The 20845-nt window shown below is 51.0% G+C and overlaps 2 protein-coding genes across 2 annotated transcripts in view; one reads left to right on the forward strand and one right to left on the reverse strand.

Moving 5' to 3' along the window:
- BUD23 (BUD23 rRNA methyltransferase and ribosome maturation factor) overlaps positions 1–20845 on the reverse strand; it is a 206783-nt gene that overhangs the window by 1330 nt on the left and 184608 nt on the right. The window contains exons 2-11 of the mRNA XM_050783788.1: positions 12744–12822; positions 12606–12643; positions 10024–10119; positions 9855–9937; positions 9655–9751; positions 6115–6211; positions 4240–4290; positions 3483–3568; positions 3232–3277; positions 2852–2910 (exon numbers count right to left, since the gene is read on the reverse strand). Of these exons, the coding sequence (XP_050639745.1) occupies positions 2852–2910; positions 3232–3277; positions 3483–3568; positions 4240–4290; positions 6115–6211; positions 9655–9751; positions 9855–9937; positions 10024–10119; positions 12606–12643; positions 12744–12791 (701 nt within the window). The 5' untranslated portion in view covers positions 12792–12822. The remainder of the gene's footprint in view (positions 1–2851; positions 2911–3231; positions 3278–3482; positions 3569–4239; positions 4291–6114; positions 6212–9654; positions 9752–9854; positions 9938–10023; positions 10120–12605; positions 12644–12743; positions 12823–20845) is intronic.
- DNAJC30 (DnaJ heat shock protein family (Hsp40) member C30) lies at positions 12953–14134 on the forward strand. Its single transcript, XM_050783858.1, has one exon. The coding sequence runs from the start codon at positions 12987–12989 to the stop codon at positions 13665–13667; it is 681 nt and encodes a 226-aa protein (XP_050639815.1). The 5' UTR covers positions 12953–12986; the 3' UTR covers positions 13668–14134.

Here is a 20845-nt window from a genome sequence, read left to right on the forward strand (position 1 = left end):
GCAGGAGGCACGAGAGGCGTGGGAGGGAGGAGGCCAGGAGGAAAGAAGCAACAGGCCAAAAAGAGAGCCTGGAGACTGATTAGGTAAAGGCTTAAAAGACTTCTTAATTCACCTATTTATTTAAAATAAACAGGTGTCCCGAATGTGATTAGACTGAGGTGACAGTAACAGAAGCCCTTCCCTGCTCTCTACCTCATCTGAGGAACTGAAAATGTGAGCCTACAGAACGAGGGATGGCAAGGTATGTGCTGGGCACCCTGAACACACTGCCAAGATGGGTGGCACTACCCCCACTTTTCAGATAGCTGAGGAATGGATGCTCACGTCATTCAGCTTACCCGTGTTTACTTTTAGGACATGTCGTCTGAAGACCCCAGTGTGAGGACAAAAGGGATCCTAAGATGCATGGAGTAGATGAGGCAATGTGTACCTCCCCTGTGAGGAAGGAGATGGGAGTGCACCCTGGGAGCACAAGATGGACCCCTGAGAGAAGAGGTCATCCAGAAGGGCCCCAGCTGCCCATGGGGAATGAACTAGGGAAGCTAAGGGAAATGAGCAAAGACCCAAGGGGTCAGGCAGCATAAACCTATGGTGGACGCAAGGAACATGCCTGGCTGTGTCCAGCTGTGGGCCTTCCCCACATGTGCATTTGGGGCTCATTTTTCCTCTTAAATGTCTTAAAGGTCTTAAGACCTTTCCCTCATGTCAACTGGAACTCAGAAATAACCTCCCTCTTCACTACCTTATCATCAACTATTCATTCAGAAAAATACTGAGCACTTTTTACTAACAAGACACTATTGTCAACGTCAGGGATACAATACCAGTCCTCAGCAAGTTTTCATTCTAGCTGGAGATACAAAGAGTAACCAAGTCAACTGGTATGTATGACTTAGAGCAGCGAAGGGTGTTAAGGAAAATCAACCCGAGCTGGGAGCGGAACTGCAAGGAAGACACTGAAAGAGTAATGTCAAGATACAACTTACATTTTAGAAAAAGAGAAAAAGACCAGTCTTGCTGCTATGCAGAAAATAATCTGCAAGAAGCAAAGACTGCAAAGGCAGGGAGACAAGATAGGCAGCTGTTTCAGCAATCCAGGCTAGGCGTAGTGCTGGATTAGGCTCTGCTGGATTAGACTGTTGGAAGCAGGGAGGGCCAGCACGGGGATACACACTGAGGGACGGACAGCAGGGCTCAATGACAGGCTGACGGGATGTGAAATGTAGGGAGACAGGAATGATCAAGAATGGCAAAGAATGGAGGATGAGGCTGGGCACAGTAGTTCACGCCTGTAATCCCAGCACTTTGGGAGGCCAAGGCAGGCAAATCACGAGGTCAGGAGTTCAAGACCAGCCTGGCCAACATGGCGAAACCCCCTCTCTACCAAAAATACAAAAAATTAGCTGGGCGTAATGGTGGGCGCCTGCAATCCCAGCTACTCGGGAGGCTGAGGCAGGAGAATTGCTTGAACCCGGGAGGCGGAGGTTGCAGTGAGTTGAGATCGAGCCACAGCACTCCAGCCCGGATGACAGAGTGAGACCTCATCTCAAAAAAAAAAAAAAAAATGGAGGATGGCCAGGCATGGTGGCTCACATCAGTCATCCCAGAACTTCGGGAGGCTGAGACAGGGGGCTCGCTTGAGGCCAGGAGTTCAAGACCAGCCTGCACAACACGGCAAGACCCCATCTCTACCAAAAACTTTAAAAATTAACCAGGCATGGTGGCATGCACTTATAGTCTCAGCTACTTGGGAGGCTGAGGCAGGAGGATCATTTGAGCCCAGGAATTTGAGGCTGCAGTGAGCTAAGATTCCACCACTGCACCCTAGCCTGGGTAAGAGAGCAAGACCCTGTCTCAAAAAAAGAAAAAAAAAAAAAAAAAAAAAGAACGCTTAGGGGATGAAGACCAAGAGCTGTTCTGTTTGAGATACCCGTGTAAAGTCCAGGTATGGACACTGAGGAGGCATTGGGAAACCGCAGGTGGCAGAGAATGAAGATACACATTTAGGAGTCAGGAACTTCTGGCTGGCATTTACACACCACAGATAGAGAAGGGATCCAATCCAGGCTGGGCCCGGGACTCGAGGAGGAAGCAGCAGTGGACTGAGGAGCAGCCAGGAAGGCTGAGGAAACCACGACGATGGGTGGAAGGCCAAGTGAAGGAAGTGTCAAGGAGGGAGCGCGCTGCTGCCTCCGACCCTACTGAGCAGACAGGACAAGAAAAAAGGTCGAAAGTGACCAGACGTGGCTCGACGGAAACTGGTGGTGGCCTCGACAAGAACGATTTTTGGTAAGACAGAATTGTCAGCCTGAGAAGTGGAATGAGAGAATGGCAGGAGGGAAGAAGAAAGAGGCAGGTGTGAGTTCTGCTATGAAGGCAAGCAGATCAATGGGGCGGCTAGCAGTTGTTATGGGGTTAACTAAGGGAGGAACTTTTCTAGAAAAGGAGAACTTGTGCAGCATGCCTGTGTGCTGACCGGAGTCACCCAGGAGAGTCAAGACGAGCATGCAGGAGGGAAGGGGGAGCCACGGCACCCAAGGGAGAGGGTCCCGGATGCAGGTGGAGGGCAGCATCAGGAAGGAAGGAGACAGCCTGCCAGGCGTGGCAAGAGGAAGGGGTACGTGTGGGCTCACAAAGGGAGCTCCAAGCTACATGGCTGCCCGCAGACATCTAGGACCCCAAACTCCTAGCCCCAAACAGGCACAGTCCAAATGGGGCCTGGTGTTTCTACCACCACCTTGGTGTCCCTGCTGCATGTGACCTGAGAGGCTTGGGTGAGGGCAGAAAGTCCACGTCTAACAAATGTGGCAGCCCCCGCTGCAGCCGGGGCAGGGTTCAGCAGTTGCTTTACCTCTCATTGGTGAACACAGATTCCCTGGGTTCATCTTCATCCTGATTTTCACTCAGCCCCTGCAGGAACCAAAGTGCACTTAGGTCACCCTGAAGAGTTCTCAACCCATCTGCCCCACTCCAGAAGCCTGGGCACCCAGGCCTGAGCCCTTCCAACAGGGACAAGGTCCAGTCCCACGAGAAGGAACCGACATGCCTTTCTGGGACCTGAAGAGCAGAGGTCTCTGCCTCCGGATTCCAAAGGACGTGAACACTCCAGGCTCTGCACTCTGGGGCTGGGCCCTGCTTCCCCACCAGTGTTCTCCCAGCAGGCTCTGCAGGCTGAGCCCCACTGCCTGGAAGTCAAGACACAGGCCTACTGGCAAACCCAGTGTCCCTCACCTCTGGTATAAAGGTCGAAGGCCCAGAAAACAAGCAGAGGTAGAATCTGAAAGGAGAAAGTGCAACGTGAGAACTGGGTGGAGAAACCCCATAGGGAGACAAGTTCTCACCACCCCGTCTCCCCACCCCGCCTGCCTGGACCCTGGTGACCCACACCCCAACACTCCTCTGCACCACTGAGTGGCCTGAAAGGGCTATGCCACTACCCTCCCTCCTGCAGCCCAGGCAGCACACCAGCCCCCAGCGCTCACTTCTTTGCTTTGGCACTGTTAGGGTAGTCCACCACCATGCCACCGGAGAAGCCCGCCTTTGTGGCCTGGGTTGTGATCAGCTCCAACTGAAGAAAGAAAGGCGGTGGGTCATGCAGCGGAGGCGAGAGGAGCAGACAGCTTTACCTCCCTCCCCTCCTTCAGAAACCAGTCTGCCTCAGGACGAATCCTGCCTGGTAGAACTTAAGGTCGCTGTAAGCCACGTAGAGAAAAGTGCAGGCATGGCCCACACCTCGCTCAGGAGAATTACGGAACAAAGCTACTCCCCTCATTCTCACTTTCCAGCACAGGGACCCAGCTCTCCACTCAAGTTTAGGAAGGAGATGGCCACAATTGGAAGCCAGACTCATTCATGTTATTAGTCAGGGACAGCTCTTCACTTATCTTTCAACATCTACATCCTGCTCCGCCATTCCTTAATTATACATCACACAACAGACAATTGTCGGTGCCCTCTCCCCCTTCCTAAATGGCATTCACTTATTTGGTTATGGAAATTAGTCGTATCATCTTATCTATAATACCATGTCATCTGCCAAGGGAAGACATACCACCCCACCTCTGCAAATGCCACCCCCTTAGGATATCAGGTCATCAAATGTGCCATCAGGGGCCACACTAGGGTGCGTGTTTTCTCCTTTTCCCGCCAATCTGCATAAGGTTCTTTGTCGCTTCCCCAGGACAGCTTACCTGTTGAGTCTCCCCGCTCCCCTGCACACCCAGTAGCCAAGGGACTCACCTGCTCTGAGTTCTCAGGGTATAGCTGCAGGACAGCTCGGGATCCCCGGACCTGAAAGAAACAGGAACATCACTGTCTTACAAATGACCACATCAGCTTAGGGCCTGGACACCCTCCCTTCCTTCATTCACCGAGTATTTCCTGAGTTTCCATTATGGATGAGGCACCTCTGTTAGGGCTGGGGATAGTCATGAACAAGAGATCAACCTGAACTTTGGAGCTCACATTTTAGTAGGGGAGGCAACTCATTCACAGTAGCAATTTTTCCTTTGTTCCAAAAAGAGGAATTGGACAAAGTGACAGTTTCCTTTCGGTTCAGTTTACTTTCGGTTCCAAAAGGTCTGTTTCAGATGGACACTTGAGCAGAGATTTGAATGGAGTGAGGAGCTGGCTGTTTAAACGTAGAGGGGAAGAGCCTTCCAGCAGGGAGAAGAGGAAACATAAAGGCCCTCGGAACTACAAAATTAAGCCAGTACGCCAGGAGGAAAACTCATGTGACACACAAGACCAGTGGCCAGATCGGCAGGGGCAGTCCAACCCAGAAAAGACCAGTGACCAGATCGGCAGGGGCAGTCCACCCCACGCAAGACCAGTGGCCAGATCGGCAGGGGCAGTCCACCCCACGCAAGACCAGTGGCCAGATCGGCAGGAGGAGTTCACTCCATGAAAGACCAGCGGCCAGATTGGCAGGAGGAGTCCACTCCATGAAAGACCAGCGGCCAGATCGGCAGGGGCAGTCCACCCCACGCAAGACCAGTGGCCAGATCGGCAGGGGCAGTCCACCCCATGCAAGACCAGTGGCCAGATCGGCAGGAGTTCACTCCATGCAAGACCAGCGGCCAGATCAGCAGGAGGAGTCCACTCCATGAAAGACCAGCGGCCAGCCGTCGGCAGGAGCAGTCCACCCCAGGAAAACTAGGGGTGGGCTGGACCAGGCTAAGGAGGCAAAAACCACTCAGATCCTTCAAAACGGACTCATTTTTAAGCTGGCACAGTGGCTTACACCTATAATTCCATCACTTTGGGAGGCTGATGCAGGAGGATTGCTTGAAGCCAGGAGTTTAACACCAGCCTGGGCAACATAGCTAGACACCATCTCTAAAAAAAAAGAAAGTAAAAAATTAGCCTGGCATGGTGGTGTGTGCCTGTAGCCCAAGCTACTTGAGAAGCTGAGACCAAGATTTCGAGGGCGCACTGAGCTACCATCATACCACTGCACTCCATCCCAGTCAACAGAGCAAAAGTCTGTCTCAAAAAACAAGTAAGATTTAAAAAGAACTCATTTTTAGGACTTAAAATCTCAGACTATCATCTAATCCTAGTGAACAACTGAAATTAACATCATTAGTTAAAAAGGCAAGATAAAGCTAATATAGGCTCTCTCTGCGGTAAATAACTATCCTGTTCCCCATCCGAGGAAAAGGATCAGAATCAGGTGGAGGGAGAAGTGAGGAGTCAGAAGCATGTGGGCACTTTGGAAGGTACCCCTCTGGATGGTCTCAACACGACATCTCTTGTCCTCACTCTGCTCAGTCCGTGCCCCCAAACCAACTTCTGATCCCCAAACCAACTTCTCATTAAAACTCAGAGTAATAGACATAGGAATACCAATCAACAGAAGTAGGCCCTATTACAAGTTACTAAATTGGTCTCCGATTTTGCCATCAGTGACTTCTGGGTTTGATTAGCGTATATCAGTCCACTGAGCTTGAACTTCTTTAGGCTGAGAACCTGGACAGAAGCAACCACAGTAAGGTCCTGCGGTCCCATATGAGTAGCGTTCCCATCATGGGACACCTCAATTTCCTCACTCTACCTGCAGGGCTACGGAGGGACAGGCAGCTAACCCAGATGGGGAGAAGATCTTATACTCACGAGAACAGAAAAAAGAGAAGCAAAAAAGCAGTACAGGCGCTTGGCAGGGTTTTCAGACTTCTTGTTAGCATTACACAGCCACTGCACAGCAGAAATGCTAAAAAGGAACGGACCTAGTCAGGCAAGGGAGCAATCCACATTGCTCCCCTCACCGCTTCAAGCTTCTCGACATCATCCGTCTTGGATCTCCAAGAGAAACCCCTCCTCCCACAGCTTCCCTTCTTAGAAAGTGCAGGTTCAGGCCACGTACAGTGGCTCACGCCCTGTAATCCCAGCATTTTCTGGGGCCAAGACAAAATTGCCTGAGGCCAGGAGTTCAAAACCAGCCTGGACAACATAGCAAGACCCCATCTCTACTCAAAAGTATTTTAAAGTTTAAAAATTTAAAGACAAAGAAAAAAGTGCAGGTCCACTGCAGGTCATGATTCTACAACACTGGGAAAATAGGACATACAGAAGGACAGCATTCATGTCCCTCAGTCAGTCCCAGAAACCTTTCCTCAACCTTGTTTCCATCTGCATCTCAACTTGAATTCCTCCGTGTCAAGACTGTGTGCCCACACACCACTCTCCTTGTTCCCTTCCTCCAATCCAAGGAAACAGGCTTTAGACTATTCACACACACACAGCCACCCCATTACCCTTCCTCTTAAATCACTCCCTTCCACTCTACCTGTTAAATGTTTTCACAACCCCCAGATTTAAAACCTCAAGCGGCCGAGCACGGTGGCTCACACTTGTAATCCCACTATTTTGGGAGACTGAGGCAGGTGGATCACCTGAAGTCAGGAGTTTGAGGCCAGCCAGACCAATACGGTGAAACCCGGTTGCTACTAAAAATACAAAAATTAGCTCGGCGTGGTGGCATGTGCCTGTAATCCCAGCTACTCAGGAGGCTGAGGCAGAAGAATCACTTGAACCCTGAGGCGGAGTTTGCAATAAGCTGAGATTGCACCACTCCAGCCTGGGCAACAGAGCAAGACTCCATCTCAAAAAATAAACTAAAAAAACCCTCAAGCAGTCACTATGTCTTCCTTCCTGCCCTTCCCCTCCCTCTGCTGTACACACACATGCAGAGCCCTACCTCCACTCCCACAGCCTCTCCCAACTTTCACGTCCCCCCACCAATGCTCAGCGCTACCAGCTCAAATGTTTCCACCTAACTCCCTCTCCTCTTCCATCTGAAAATCACCTTCCTTAAACACACATCTGATCCCGTCACCTGCTAACTCCCCATCATCCATCAAGCCCAAACTTCTTAGGACATACTTAAGTGCCTTCTAGGAACCAACCACACACAACGCCATCTTCTGTGGAATCTCTCATTCATCACTCTCATCTCAGACCCTTTTCCCACTAGCGTCAGTGCCTCTGCCCACTGTTCCCTCACTCAGAAACCCTCTCCTTGACTATCCAAATTCCTCCCAGCCTTCAAGGCGCAGCCCCTCCACCCAAGGCTTTCCTGTGCTCTGGCAGTCCACAACTCTCTAGGGCACACACCACTCACGGCCTTATATTCAGTTGCCTGGTCCAAGTCCTAAAGCACCTAATAAACCGTGGAGAGTATTAAACACAGAGACTGTTTCATATCCCCGTACTTCACAGCAACTTGTATGTCTTATATGTAGCAAACGTTTACAAAAGAAAGTCTGGGCCGTGAGTGGTGGCTCACACCTGTAATCCCAGCACTTTGGGAGGCTGAGGCAGGGGGATCACAAAGTCAGGAGTTCAGTACCAGCCTGGCCAACATGATGAAACCCCGTCTCCACGAAAATACAAAATCAGCCGAGCATAGTGGTGAGCGCCTGTAATCCCAGCTACTCAGGAGGCTGAGGCAGGAGAATTGCTTGAACCCGGGAGGCGGAGGTTGCAGTGAGCTGAGATCGTGCCACTGCACTCCAGCCTGGGCAATAGAGTGAGACTCCATCTCCAAAAAAAAAAAGTGTGCTATACCACCTCACCTCTCCCCCAAGAGAGACAAAACTGACCACCCCCCTTCCGAAACATAACAGACCATACTGCTGGCCTTCGGCTTTTCACAGCTTAGAACACCTCACCAGACCATTACCAAAAAGCATCTGCTACCCTTGAAATTATTCCCCAACCCCTCTGGGTCTTGTTCCAAGATGTAAAAGGAAAATCTTCTAATCCAAATTTTTACCTCTCACCTGGCTCCCCACTTCACATCCCCACCACTCAACCTAGGGTAACCAAAGGAGGTCTCCCCTATTTTCTTACCTTCACTCTCACAATGCACCAAAAACTACACAGAACTGATTGCAGCAGCCTAAGGAAAACGTAATCAATTTTAACGCTCTAAGATCTGTTATCAAAGTGCTATGCCGATGTTTAATCCAACCCTGATTACAGAGAAAGGACTCTGGAGCACTGAAGAGATTAGAGCAAGCCCCGCCGCTCTCCACCAGAGTTATTTGTTGGCAAATAAAGATGGCTGTTGGGGCCCACAAGATGTCTGCTAAATGGCTGCTAGAGGCTAAAAGACCACCTCCCCTCCCCCACCAGACACACAAAGCCAACATAGAATCCGTACCAGTGGTGCCTGAACCCGGCAATGCAAAATAATCACAATAGTAGACAAGTTTTACTTTTGAGATGAAGTCTTGCTCTGTCGCCCAGGCTGGAAGTGCAGTGGTGTGGTCTTGACTCACTGCAACCTCTGCCTCCCAGGTTCAAGCAATTCTCCTGTCTCAGCCTCCTGAGTAGCTAGCTGGGACTACAGGTGCCCACCACCGTGCCTGGCTTTTTAGTAGAGACTGGGTTTCACTGTGTTAGCCAGACTGAAAAGTTTTAGAATCCAAAAAAATACACTCTTAGGCCTTATTCTAACCTTGTAAATCTGAAAATCCCATGGGATGTGTATTTGTAAATATCTGCGTGACTGCTGCACAGCCAGGTTTGGGAAGCACTGGCCTGCAGGACTAAAAGCAGGAAGTGGCCGGGGTGGCTCACACCTGTAATTTCCAGCATTTTGGGAGGCCCAAGTGGGTGGATCACCTGGGCAACATGGCATCTCTACAACAAATACAAAAAAAAAGTAAGCTGATCGCAGTGGCTCACACCTGTAATCCCAGCACTTTGAGAGGCCGAGGCGGGTGGATCACGAGGTCAGGAGATTGAAACCATCCCAGCCAACATGGTGAAACCCTGTCTCCATTAAAAATACGAAAATTAGCTGGGTGTGGTGGCACGCTCCTGTAATCCCAGCTACTTGGGAGGCTGAGACAGGAGAATCACTTGAGCCTGGGAGGCAGAGGTTGCAGTGAGCCCAGATCACACCACTGCACTCCAGCCTGGTGACAGAGCAAGACTCCGTCTCAACAGAAAAAAAAAAAATTAGCTACGTATGGTGGCATGGGGCTGTAGTCCCAGCTACTCAGGAGGCTGAGGTGGGCAGATCACCTGAACCCAAGAGGTGGAGGCTGCAGTGTGAGCCGTAATCACAGACACTGCACTAGAGCCTAAATGACAGACTGAGACCCTGTCTCTGAATAAATAAAAGCAGGAAGTGAAGACCCTCACCTGATGCAACCGTCAAATGTGCCGGGCTTGAATGGGATGCCCTGGCCCATATCCCCCAGGAGTAGGTCTCCCTCTATCTCTCGGTCCACGGCTTCATCTACGTTAGAGAAAAGGCAATCAGAGAAAGAGACAATACCTGTGGCTTCTCCACACCCACCCATCAGGGTAATCCACCCTGGTGCCAGACAGGACATACTTACCCAGCATGGCAGGGCTGATATCCAGGCCCACCCAATAGTGCCCTTCATCTGAGAGATAACTTCCACTCAGCCCAGTGCCACAGCTGGAAGACACGATCATAGACTCACGGTCAGTTTGCAAAGGTACTTCACCACCTTAGACAATCTGAACCAGGCCCCAGAATCTCACCCAATATCCAGCAGGTAACAGGGCTTATTCTCTGGCAGATAAAGAAGCTCCAGTGCTCGCCCAGCCATCCTGGTCTGGATATCAATCATCCGTGAGCTGGGAAGGCAGAAACACAAGTGGACATGGTAAAGGAGTTCTGGGTGAATACCTCCCCCAGACCAAATAAAAAAAAAAAAGCCAAGTTAAAAAAAAAAAAGGATCAATCATCCCAAGGTACTCTTTTCTGACCCCTTCTAAGTTGAGATCAACAAATTCAACTATTTAAAAGTGACCCCCAAATTCCATGTAATTCAGGACCATGTTATTTTGCGGTAACAAATTATCACTGTACCAGCTGCCAAGCAGATGTGTAAAAAGCAAATCACTTTTCTAATAATAAACAACCATTGGGATCTGCAACTCTATTAGGCTGGGCTGCTCTAGCATTTGTTGAAAACATTTTCTGCAAGAACTATCCTCCATAGTTTCTCTCATCTAGAAGGATCAATAATGCACAAAAACCTACAGAAGCACAGTCCATGAGAAACACAACACAAGCCACGTATGGCCTCCCAATAGCCAGTCAAAAAGAAACTTAAACTGGTGAAAGAAACTGGAGTCATATTTTTAACCCCATACATTTGATAATGTATTTTCTTTAACCCAATATGTTCAAAGTACCACTTCAACATATAATCGACATAAAAAGTCAGCAGTAAGGACCGGGCCTGGTGGCTCACGCCTATAATCCCAGTACTTTGGCAGGTCAAGGCAGACGGATCCCGTGAGCAACTTACCAGATCCTTGGGCAACGCAGCAAAACCCCCTCTACACAAAAAAATTACACCAACTAGCCGGGCGTGAAGTGGTGCGCCTGTAGTTCCCAACTACCCGGGAGGCGAGGTTGCAGCCACTGCAGCACTTCAGCCTGGGCGACAGAATGAGACCCTGTCTCACACACACACAAAAATATCAAGCTATTTCAGCCAGCGTGGTGGCGAGTGCCTCTAGTTCCGGCTACTGGGGAGGATGGCTTGAGGCTGCAGTCGGCAGGGATCATGCCATGGTACTCCTGCCTGGGCAACAGACAGACCCTGTCCGTAAAAAAAGAAACGGTATCCAATAGCTATTTATTGATTGACTGAGTCAGGGTCTCACTCTGTCGCCAAGGCTGGAGTACAGTGGTGCGATTGCAGCTCACTGCAACCTCTACCTCTCAGGTTCAAGAGATTCTCCTGCCTCAGCCTCCCATAGGCTGGCTAATTTTTGTATTTTCAGTAGAGATGGGATTTCACCACGTTGGCCAGGTTGGTCTCAGAATTCCCTACCTCAGGTCACCATCCGCCTCGGCCTCCCAAAGGGCTGGGATTACTGGCATGAGACCCCACGCCCAGCCAATAGCCATTTACTTAAATAGGACTAGTCTCTCAGTGAAAAAGCATGGAAAAACCACAAAATACCTTTTTTTTTTTTTTTTTTTTTTGAGACAAAGTCTTTCTCTGTCGCCCAGGCTGGAGTGCAGTGCCATGATGCCGGCTCACTGCAACCTCCCCGTTCCGGGTTCGAGCGAATTCTCCTGCCTCAGCCTCCCGACTAGCTGGGATTACAGAAGTCCGCCATCGCGCCCGACTAATTTTGTGTTTTTAGTAGAGCTGGGGTTTCGCCATGTTGGCCAGGCTGGTCTCGAACTCCTGACCTCAGGTGATCCGCCCGCCTCGGCCTCCCAAAGTGTTGGGATTACAGGCGTGAGCCACTGCGCCCGCCTCCGCCCCCATCTCTTTTTTTTTCTTTTTTTTTTTTTTTTAAAGACGAGGTGCGGTGGCTCACGCCTGCAATCCCAACAGTTCAGGAGACAAAGGCGGGAGGATCACTTGAGCCCTGGGATTGGACCACGTTGGGCAACACGGCGAGACCCCGTCGCTACAAAAAATTAAAAAAATACGCCACGCGCGGTGGCGCGCGCCTGTGGTCCCAGCTACTGGAGAGGCCGAGGGGAGCCACCACGCCCGCCTAATTTTTTTATTTCTGGGGAGAGACGGGGGCTCGCGACGTTGCCCAGGCTGGTCTCGAACTCTCAAGCTCAAGCGATCCTCCCACCTCAGCCTCCCAAAGCACTGGGACTGCTGAGATTACAGGCGTGAGCCATCCCCACCTGGCCACAACTCTGTAGTTCGTACAAACCACCCTCTATGAAATTCAGACAATAACACACCAACGGCTGTCGCGAACATTTATTGGCAAACAAGGCGCCACGATAAGCATCCTACGGATACCAATTACTTCCTTCCCCCGACCAAGACTGACCCCTCGCCCGTACCCACCGCCCAGCGCCTCTTTTACCACATGCTTACGACAAGTTGTCACACTCGACTTTAAAAACCACCCACGGAAAAGCAAGCGCGATCACCCCTACCTCAACGCTGAGATACCGAGGCCCAGAGAGATCGGCAAAGTTGATTTACCAGAGACAGAAAAGGCACCCACCCGGGTCCTTCCCTCCCCGCACCCCCAAATTCCACGAGCTTTCCGGGTAACGCCAGCAACTGGGACAACTTGCCGCTTCCCGACCCCCGGACACCGCGCAGTACTCGGGCTCCCCTCACTTGCGAACGTATTTCCGGGCTTCTTTCTCATCATAAAACTGCAAAAAAAAAAGAAAAAGAAATGGCAGGTAGTGGAGGAATTCAGACGCGGCGGCCGTAGAAGTGGGAAGAGGGGTGTCCGCGGGCCCCGGAACTTACCAGCTCCGGTGGTCCACCGTGCTCCGGACGCCGGCCGCGAGACGCCATACTCACGCCTCAGCAGCACGCCTGCGAGTGGCGTTTCCCGGAACCCGGTTTTTATGTCATCAGCCCGGCGACCGCTTGGTAATACGCATGCTCCACCCCTCCTTGCCCGCCCCCTTTACGTGATTGGCTACAGGGCGACCAACCGGCGCCTCTCATTGGCCAGTTTCTCTTGCACCGCCCGCCTAATCATTCAAGATGGCAGCCATGCGCAGGGGATGGTGGTCGCGGCTGTTACCGTGGAGGTTGCTGCAAGCCCCTGGCTTTCCACTAAATTCTACACCCGGCCTGGGCCTGGGAGCGAGGACTTATTCTCAGGGCGACTGCTCGTACTCGCGCATGGCGCTCTATGATCTGCTCGGCGTCCCCTCCACAGCCACGCAGGCCCAAATCAAGGCGGCTTACTACCGTCAGTGCTTTCTCTACCACCCGGACCGCAACTCTGGGAGCGCGGAGGCTGCCGAGCGCTTCACGCGCATCTCCCAGGCCTACGTGGTGCTGGGCAGTGCCACCCTCCGTCGTAAGTATGATCGCGGCCTCCTCAGCGACGAGGACCTGCGCGGACCCGGCGTCCGGCCCTCCAGGACGCCCGCACCCGACCCCGGCTCGCCGCGTCCCCCGCCGCCCACTTCTCGGACCTACTACGGTTCTCGGGCCGCCCCCGGCGCCAACCGCACGATGTTCAACTTTGACGCCTTCTACCAGGCCCACTACGGGGAACAACTGGAGCGGGAACGGCGCCTGAGGGCCCGGCGGGAGGCCCTTCGCAAAAGGCAGGAGAATGCGTCCCTGAAAGGCCTCCGCTGGGAGGAGACCCGAGACGTGGCTGCCATTTTCCTCGTCTTCTCAATCTTCATCATCATCGGCTTTTATATTTAATCGGAGAGAGGAGGGAAGGGGAGTGTCCCCAGCCAACCCCCCAAAAACGGCCTTTTTTCCTGCCTCTGAACCCTTGGCCATTGATAGTCTAACCTCTGCTGAGATCCGAAGGAACTGTACTCCCCCTGCCCTCCCCGACCCGCCCAGCTTAGCCGATGACCTGCACATCCCTTCACTATGGTCCAGAAAAGGAGGTCTCTCGACGTTTAAGAAAAAGGCCCCACGCTGAAGAGTCCCGAAAGCCCAGGAGTTAAGGGGTTCCTGGAGTCTCTAGGGTACTTCTTCCAGAGTTTGTCTTCCTGCTTCCAGATGTAGTCAACTTCTGGAACACTCGCTGTAGCTTTATTGTAAAGCTCCGAGCAAGATTTATCTGCTCCTGCCCCGCGTGTGTACGGTGGGCCTCCTCTGTAACCTTGAAATGTGCAATGTGACCAATTGTTGGCTGCCAAAAGAAAAGGTCCGGGGTTATACGAAACTTGTCTTTCTGTGAGTTCCCCAAGCCGCAGGTGAGACCTGGTACAGGTTAAGAATGGGATCAGTGGAGAGCCTGCCATTCCTTCAGCTAAGGTCAGGCCCCTGGGGCGCTCCCCCTTCTGTTGATAGCATGTGGGAGTGAGAAAACAAAGTCATTGAGCATAAGGAATGAGTATTCCTGTGCCGGTATTTAATGTGTGACCTTGGAGAAGTTACTCTGTGGGCATGACAGCAGAGGAGAAAATCATTTGGCATCTTAAGGTCTGTCATGCTTTATTATCCATAGTTTTGGGGGTTTGTTTTGTTTTGTTTTGTTTCTGAGGTGGAGTCTTGCGCTCTGTTGCCTAGGCTAGAGTGAAGTGGTGCGATCTTAGCTCACTGCAACCTCCACCTCCCAGGTTCAAGCGATTGTCCTGCCTCAGCCTCCTGACTGTGTAGCTGGGATTACAGGCTCCCGCCACCACACCTGGTTAGTTTTTTGTTATTTTTAGTAGATACGGGTTTCACCATCTTGGCCAGACTGGTCTCGAACTGCTGACCTGAGGCTGTCTACCCGCCCAGCCTCCCAGAGTGCTGGGATTGCAGGCATGAGCCACCGCGCCTGGCCTATTAGCCATAGTTCTAATCCATAGGGATTACAGCATGATGCTAGCAGGGCCAGGTTCATCCTTGGGACAGTGTGGCTGTCACCTGGCTCTCCCTTTACCAGCCAGCCCCATTGCGCACTGTGCAGCCCCTCCCCTCCCAGAAACAGAGTGACAAACTCCGCGCTTGAGTCCCTGTTCCTGTTTAACCTGCAATGCTTATCACAGGCCCTTTCTTAATTTTTTAGACGAGGCTGCTTGAGGCTGCAGTAAACTTTGGGGCTTTGGGAGTACACAGGACTACTGAGGGACAGGGGCTTGGTGTTTAAGGTGGAGACTTGGTTCTTAACGCAGAGCTGGCTAAAGGTGTGTTGTTTTTTCCGCTCTGTTTCTAATTCATGTTAAGTAGTTGGTCATCACTTTGGTCAGAGCTGCTGCTGTAGCTCTCTTAACTGTGAGTCACTGGATGTCGGCAGTGAGTTGGCTGTGAGATTGTAGGTGCTCAAGTGTTTATGCACCGGACTGAGTGTAAATCTGTAAAAGGGGAAAATCCTCGCAAGAGGTCTATGAGAAGGATGAGGGCCCAAGTCTAGGGTCTAAACAAAGCTAGGAGTGGTTTGGTATATTACTGAGTGCAATAATTGCATGCAATTCCTGCACTCAATATATTGTGTAAAATCCTCAGGTAGAATGGGATAAACCCACAGCTGGTCCTACTTGGCCTCTTGAAAACTATTCCATCATTGTGCCAATCTCTATCCGGAAAAGGAAAAAAAAAAAAAAAAAAGGAAAACCATTCAATTATCTCTTGCCTTGGAGGTTGGGGTATGCTCCTAGTCAGGGCTTTGCAGCGACCATATGATGCAATAGTGAAGATCTGGGGCCTGGCACAACACTTTGGGAGGCTGAGGCGGGTGGATCGCTTGACCTCAGGAGTTGGAGACCAGCCTGGGCAGCACAGCAAAACCCCACCTCTACAAAAATCACGAAAATTAGCCGGGTGTGGCAAGTGCCTGTAGTCCCAGGTGCTCAGGAGGCTAAAGTGGGAGGGTGGCTTGAGCCTGGGAGGCTGTGGTTGCGGTGAGCTGCGATCCTGCCACTGCATTCCAGCCTGGGCGACAAAGCCAGACCCTATCTCAAAAAAAAAAAAAAAGATTTGAGCCCAATCTGGTTCAGACCTGTTTGGCTCAGTGAGCCTGGACTTGGGGGGAGGGGATATGTACTTTTTAAAAGAACATATATTGTTACTATGTTTCATATTTGGAAAACAGGACAGAGACTTTTTTTTGGAAAAACAAACTGCACCAAGTGGAGTTTAGCAAAATGTTCTGAAACTAGTGCTTCTCAACCAATAAAGCAGGCACAATGGAAACAGTAGGGCAGGGGCTTTTTCTTCTAGCGAAACAGGTGGCCTTGTTTTGATGTGGGTTTGTAAAGCACTAGTGGTCTAATAGCATGGGCTCCTTGAGCTCCACCTCTGAAGTTTGTTTTCTCAGTCAGGATCCCAGCCAAGAACGTTCCCTGTGAGCCCCAGAACCTAGGGTACATAGAAAGGGCCAGAAGGTTCAGACTAGGGGTGGGTCCAGACTAAGGTAAACTTCTGGGACATTCCATGAAACTCTAAGCAAAGTATTGTATAAAAACCATCATCCAACCCTAAGCCTCTCCCCTGGTCCAGAACAAGGCCCAGTCCATAATGCCCATCCCTTTACGCCTCAGGGTTTTGTAGGCCAGAGCTAACCTCTGAGGAGCCCCGCTCCCTGCCTGCCCTGAAGCAGCCTGTGCTCTTCATGGAAAGGGGAATGTGTGGGAGGCTTTTTGAAGGACCCCCAAAAGGTTTCCATGGTCACATTTCTCCCCCACCCACTCAGACTGGCTTCAGTCTTTCTCTGCTGCTACCTGGCAAGCGGAGGCTGAAATCGGCCATGACCTTAGCCCCTGCCTTCTAGGGGCTATTCCGTAATTCCTGGTTGTGGAGGATGGCTCAGTCATGCCCAGCCTTAGTCCTTTTTCTTTGTTTTTCACAAACAAGCAAAACTCCCTAGAAGTTTGGACCTAGGATGCGAGAGTAGGGTAAAGGGGCCCAGCCTGGCCCAGGCTGTGCTCAGTGCGGTGGGGAGGGGGTACAAGTATAGCACGAGGCCAAGTGAGCAGCAGGCATGGTTCCTAAATGGGGAGGCAGGCCACAAGACAGGAACCAAAGGCGCACATGTCTAGGCAATTGTGGTGTCGTCTTTGGGCTTGACTGGGACTTTATTTCTTCTGAGCCAAACTGCTCTTTCTCCTCTGTTGCCCTTTATTTATTGCTGGGTGAGATGGGCCTTTACAGATCCCAGTGTCGAGGAAGTAGGGTTTCTCCTTCTTCCTTCTGAGGTTCCGGCATTTCATTCATTGAGTGCACTTCTCTATGAGCCAAGTTGATTGGGAGTAGCTTACCTCAGGCCACAGAGCTGTCCTACTGGATCACGATTGACTCGGAGTGGCCACCAGCACTCGCTTTTTTGGAAATGGAAGAGGTCTGTGTTTCAAACGGTTGGGCTTTCTGGAAGGTCGCCAGACCCCGTGCAAACAGGCCAAGAGAGGGACGGCTGGTAAGTGGTGGTGCTACCTCAGTTCACACTCGAATTCATTGCACTAGAAAAGCTGGCCCTGTCCTGGCCTTTGCCTCCTCTCAGTTCCTCAGCACCATGATGAAGTCACACACTGCCACCTGCCCATGGGGAAGATCATGAGGGAAAGCCAGGCACAATGGTGTGTACCTGTGGTCCCAGTTACTTGGGAGGCTGAGGCAGGAGGATCGCTTGAGTCCAGGAGTCCAAGACTGTAGTGTGTAAAGATCTCGTGTATGAATAGCTGCTGCACTCCAGCCTGGGCAACACAGCAAGACCCCATCTCTAAAAAGAAAAACAGGCCAGGCTCAGTGGCTGACCTCTGTAATCCCAGCACTTCGGGAGGCCAAGGCGGGCAGATCACCTGAGGTCAGGAGTGCAAGACCAGCCTGACTAACATGGAGAAATCCCCGTCTCTACTTTAAAAAAATACAAAATTACCCAGGCATGGTGGCGCATGCCTGTAATCCCAGCTACTCGGGAGTCTGAGGCAGGAGAATCACTTGAACCTGGGAAGCAGAAGTTACGGCGAGCCAAGATCGTGCCATTGTACTCCAGCCTGGGCAACAAGAGCGAAACTCCGCCTCAAAAAAAAAAAAAAAGAAAAAGAAAAACAAAATCATGGGAGAACACCCACCTTGCCTTCCCTTAGCAGCTCAGCTCTCAGGTCCAGCTTGCAGCCGTCGTGGTTTTGTACAAAGCAGCTGAGTGTCCCTCTGTTAACGTTTGCAAACCATGGTGAGAACTGAGCCTGGATCTCAAGACCTTGCGTATGCCAGACATGCTCAGTGCATGCAGAGAGCTCATCTCTCACCATCTGTCTTGAGGTCACAGCCGCGCTACGGATCTAGCCACCTCACCAGTGCCTCTTAAGGCTAGGGTCCTGTCAGTAGTAGTCTTGTGGTGGGTTGACTCTCGCATCCTGCCTTTGTCCCTTCAACATTCACGTCCTTAGCCCTGAGAGGGGACAGCCACTTTAGACAAAAGAAGGTGTTTCAGGGTCTGGCACAGTGGCTCTTGCCTGTAATCCCAGCACGTTGGGAGGCCAAGGCAGGCAGATCACTTGAGGTCAGGAGTTCAACACCAGCTTGGCCAACATGGTGAAACCCTGTCTCTACTATAAACACACAAAAAAATGGCTGGGTGTGGTGGCTCACGCCTGTAATCCCAGCACTTTAGGAGGCCGAGGTGGGTGGATCACTTGAGGTCAGGAGTTCAAGACCAGTGTGGCCAATATGGTGAAACCCCATCTCTATAAAAATATAAAAATTAGCCAAGCATGATGGTGGGTGCCTGTAATCCCAGCTACTCGGGAGGCTGAGGCGGGAGAATCGCTTGAACGTGGGAGGAGGAAGTCATAGTGAGCTGAGATCGCGCCACTGCACTCTAGCCTGGGCAACAGAGCAAGATTCCATCTCAAACAAAAATGTAAAACATTGGCTGGACGCAGTGGCTCACGCCAGTAATCCCAGCACTTTGGGAGGCCAAGGTGGGTGGATCACGAAGTCAAGAGATAAAGACCATCCTGGCCAACATGGTGAAACCCCATCTCTACTAAAAAGACAAAACATTAGCTGGGCATGGTGGTGCGTACCTGTAGTCCCAGCTACTCAGGAAGCTGAGGCAGGAGAATCTTTTGAACCGGGGAAATGGAGGTTGCAGTGAGCGAAGATTGCGCCACCGCACTCCAGCCTGGTGACAGAGCGAGACTCCACCTCAAAAAAAAAAAAATTAGGCAGGCATGGTGGCACACACCCGTAATCCTAGCTACTCAGGAGGCCAAGGTGGGAGGATAGCTTAAACCCAGGAGGCGGAGGTTGCAGTGAGCCAAGATCATGACACTGCACTCCAGCCTGGGTGACAGAGTGAGACTCCGTCTCAGAAAAAGAAATGGCAGGAAAGGCCTGTTAGAGGAGTACGAAGAGCAGACTGGGATTTGGGGTTCACAGGCCACAGCCACTTTGCAGACAGTATTTGGCTGGCACAGTGTCCTAAAACAACTTTACCCAACATTCAAAACTTGGGCATAAGAACAGATTTCTTTTTCTTTTTTTTTCTTTTTTTTTGAGGCGGAGTCTCACTCTGTTGCCCAGGCTGGAGTGCAGTGGTGCAATCTCAGCTCACTGCAACCTCCACCTCCTGGGTTCAAATGATTCTCCTGCCTCAACCTCCCAAGTAGCTGGGACTGCAGGCACGTGCCACTACGCCTGGTTAATTTTTGTATTTTTAGTAGACGGTTTCGCCATGTTGGCCAGGTTGGTCTCGAACTCCTGACCTCAAGTGATCCACCCTCCTCGGCCTCCGAAACTGCTGGGATTATAGGCATGAGCCACCGTCCCCATAAAAACAGATTTCTAATCTCTCAAAAAATGAGAAAATCTGCCACCATGCAGTTCACATACCTGCATTAGCACTGTGGGAGAAGCTCAGTAGCATTTCCCCTTTTAGGTCAGGCACAGTGGCTCACGCCTATAATCCCAGCACTTTGGGAGGCCAAGGTGGGCGGATCCCTTGAGCCCAGGAGTTCGGGACCAGCCCGGGCAGCATGGCAAAACCCCATCTCTACAAAAAAATACAAAAATTAGCCAGGCATGGTGGCGCTCACCTGTAGTCCCAGCTACTTGGGAAGCTGAGGTGGGAGGATGGCTTGAGCCTGGGAGGTCGAGATTGCAAGTAAGTTATGATCACATCACTGCACTCCAGCCGAGGTGACAGAGTAAGACCCTGTCTCAAAAGACAACAAATTTTGTCCAAATTTAGATGAGACATCACGCCCCAGTTTGCTGCACTTCCACCAATAGGGGTGAAGTGTAAAAGGCCTTTTATCTACACACTTGCACCGTTTTTCCCATAGCAGAAAAACATTTCTATACCCCACGTCCATCAAGAAGGAAAGCAAAAAAGTAAAGAGGGACCATACATTTTTCAGAAGAATAGGGGCAGGAGTGTTTCTTCCTGGAATGGGACTGCTTTGCACCTCTGTGTTACCTTCCTGGCCCCTGTAGGCATTTGAGTTTGCAAATTCCTGTATCATATGTTGCGGCAAAGAGCCTGCACTTTATGCAGGGAGGTTAAGTGAAATCTTATTTTCATTGTGGGACAAGGGGAATCTCTGGAGAGGTCTACAGCAATGATAAGCTTAGACAGGACCAGAGGCCCTTTGGTACAGTAACACCAGTTCCCTCCGTTTTTTGTGTAAAATCCTTGTATACGCTGAGATAAACCTGCAGCAAGTCCAGCTGGGTCTCTTAGAAACCATCCGATTCTCTAGCCTGGGAGGTCAGGGGCAAGCTCTTAGCCGTGGCTTTGCAGGGACTACATGATTCAGTGGTGAAGGTTTGAGCCCACACTGGTTGGAGCCTGCTTAGCTCAGTGAGCCTTGATTGGTTAGGAAAAAGGAAAAGCACATTTAATGTTACTATGTTTCATATTTGGAAAACAAGAGGGGGAAGGTTAGAAAAATGCAGAAGCTAGTGATTCCCAAACAAGGAGGTATACATAATACTTTCCC

This window comes from Macaca thibetana, chromosome 3 (assembly GCF_024542745.1).
Source record: "Macaca thibetana thibetana isolate TM-01 chromosome 3, ASM2454274v1, whole genome shotgun sequence".
Classification (NCBI taxonomy): Eukaryota; Metazoa; Chordata; class Mammalia; order Primates; family Cercopithecidae; genus Macaca; species Macaca thibetana.

Coding starts and splice junctions, on each gene's coding strand:
- DNAJC30 (XM_050783858.1), top strand. CDS start 12,987: ATGGCAGCCATGCGCAGGGGATGGTGGTCGCGGCTGTTACCGTGGAGG.